Here is a 2,239-nt window from a genome sequence, read left to right on the forward strand (position 1 = left end):
TTTTTTTTTTTTTTTTAAATCACTGACAAATCTGCACCATAATTAGTGTCACACTGGAAAAATGAACATTTTCAACAGTTTAATTTCGTGACATTTTACTGATTGTTTTGTTCCTGTTTTGTTAAACTACAGACAATATTTAATAAAATCAAAGAAAAAAGTATGACTTTACATGTTCGCCCTGAAGAAACATCAAAAACCTGTATTTGTATGAAGCAGTCAGTAATCAGGCAGCTTTTTAACAAACTTCATAAATCCAGTACACAGGCCGCCCCGGCAGCTCAACTGGACAGAAGGTGACCCGTGAACAGGGCTACGGTCACCGATTCAGCGCCGCATGGTCCGGTCCAGCCAGCGGCTCGGTGCTGCACATCCTTCCCCGACTCTTCTCCCACGTCTCTCCGTCTCGCTACTCGATCCCGTCCAACACAGGCAGAAAAAGCCCAGAAACAATAATACAAAATACAAAAGGCAGCAACGCGACTAAGTTTGTCTGGAGACACACACACTCAGCGTTCAGAAGAAAAACAACAGAAGTTTGTAAAAACACGAACATAAAGCAAAGAGAAGACGTGAGCAGGTCCACGTTAAACGTTTTCATCCCTGAGATTTAAGTAGATGATGATGTAAACTGGAGTCATCGCTGGATCGCCTGTTTCCTGGTCAACACTCAGGTCAGTTCGATAAACTCGGACAACTCCGTGCCTTTTTATAAAAATCAGATAAAGGCGACGATAACTGAAAGCTTCATGCGATCGTACCTGAAAAACCCTTCATTTCTGTAATAAATGAATCAAGTAAGAAGAACAGAAACATCCTGAACGACGTCTGAGCTGGGCTTCATGGTTCAGCTGCTTAAAGCTCAGAATCACACAGAACCATCCAGTCGTCTCCTCCACAGGCCTGAAGTGTGAAACCTGTTCCCACAGAAACACACCAAAGCTACTTAGACAGTTTCACAATGTATCGTGAATTTAAAGTGAACTTGTTCTTTACTTTCAGTCGCTGGTTTGTTCCTCCGTAGAAAATGTACATTTGACTGCAAACACCAACAAAAGATCCCAAAAGGTTCCGGCAGCCAAAAAACGAGACACTGAGCTGGTTTTAAACAGCTCCAACAGAAACAGCAAGCAGGCAGGAGATAAGAAACGTCATGTCATATAAAAATCTACCAAAGCTGAACCAAGCTGCTCCAGAACCAGCTGATTCTGAGCATCAGGTGAAGGACTGGTGGACTGTTAATGAAATGACCCAAATGTCTGGTTCAGGGTTCAGTTCTGTTTGATCCCAGTCAGGAGAGAAGCTGCTTCACGACCGTCTGTTGAATGATCAGTGAATGCAGGTGATTCAGAGACACCAGCTGCAGCGTTTTAATCATCTAAAAACCATCGAATGATTCTGAACATTCATCAGCTGCTGCTTTGTACTAAAACTCTCAAATCCACAGATCCAAGCTGAAACTTTGTCGTCCTTTGTTATTGAATCTACAATCGCAGTAAGTCGTGTTTCAGCCAATCAAATCGCTCGCTGCCGGGCGGCTGCTCCCTCACTGGCTCCGCTTCCGGTGACATCACCACTTCCTGTCAGCAGCGGAGCGAACTCTGAAAATCAACAAATACTGAACGTTACCGAATGATTCAGAAATCTGAGCAACAGTCGTTAACAAACCTGGAGCCAACAGTTGCTTAGCTTAGCATGAAAGCAGCTAGCATGGCTGCTTCGAGAGGTGATGTAAAGGTGAACATTTTTAACATTTTATTAAACAATATAAAGTTGTTTCTCAGATCTTCTCTGTTTTGTTGAATGACAGATAAGATCTGTTAAACTCAGAAATAAATGAGTCCGCAGTGAATACAACAGAAACTGAGATTAAAGCTTCTACAGAACAAAAACAGGAGATCAGCTGATTCTGGGAGAAACTTTGATCACATTTGATGATTATACATGAAAAGGTTAATTTGCTAATAGCAGGATCGAAGACATCAAGTGCTTCCAAGCAATAGTCGAATCTCACCTTTCATCTCGGTTCCCGTCCAGCTGTTGTTTGCAGCTTCAGCAGCGAAGTCGGGTTTTCCTGCAGCGCTTTTCTTCCCGTCGACTCCGTCCAGCTTCACCAGGCAGAGCGTCTGCAGGAGACCCATCGAGTCGAAGGTCTCCTCAGAACATCCCCCTCGTCTCCTGAGCAGCTCCAGCACCTGCACACACGACAACAGACGAAAGCAGGTGAAAACAGACGACA

General features: G+C 43.7%; 1 protein-coding gene across 3 annotated transcripts in view; it reads right to left on the reverse strand.

Annotated features, from left to right (window-relative positions):
* Nucleotides 1-105: 105 nt before the first annotated feature.
* LOC103375508 (pannexin-1-like) overlaps nucleotides 106-2,239 on the reverse strand; it is a 12,824-nt gene continuing 10,690 nt past the window's right edge. For all 3 annotated transcript variants that reach the window (XM_008305810.1, XM_008305809.1, XM_008305808.1), the window contains exons 7-8: nucleotides 2,015-2,195; nucleotides 106-1,601 (exon numbers count right to left, since the gene is read on the reverse strand). In XM_008305810.1, coding sequence (XP_008304032.1) covers nucleotides 1,516-1,601; nucleotides 2,015-2,195 — 267 coding nt within the window. In that variant the 3' untranslated portion in view covers nucleotides 106-1,515. The remainder of the gene's footprint in view (nucleotides 1,602-2,014; nucleotides 2,196-2,239) is intronic.

Source organism: Stegastes partitus, unplaced genomic scaffold (genome assembly GCF_000690725.1).
Source record: "Stegastes partitus isolate 25-593 unplaced genomic scaffold, Stegastes_partitus-1.0.2 Scaffold2638, whole genome shotgun sequence".
NCBI lineage: Eukaryota > Metazoa > Chordata > Actinopteri > Pomacentridae > Stegastes > Stegastes partitus.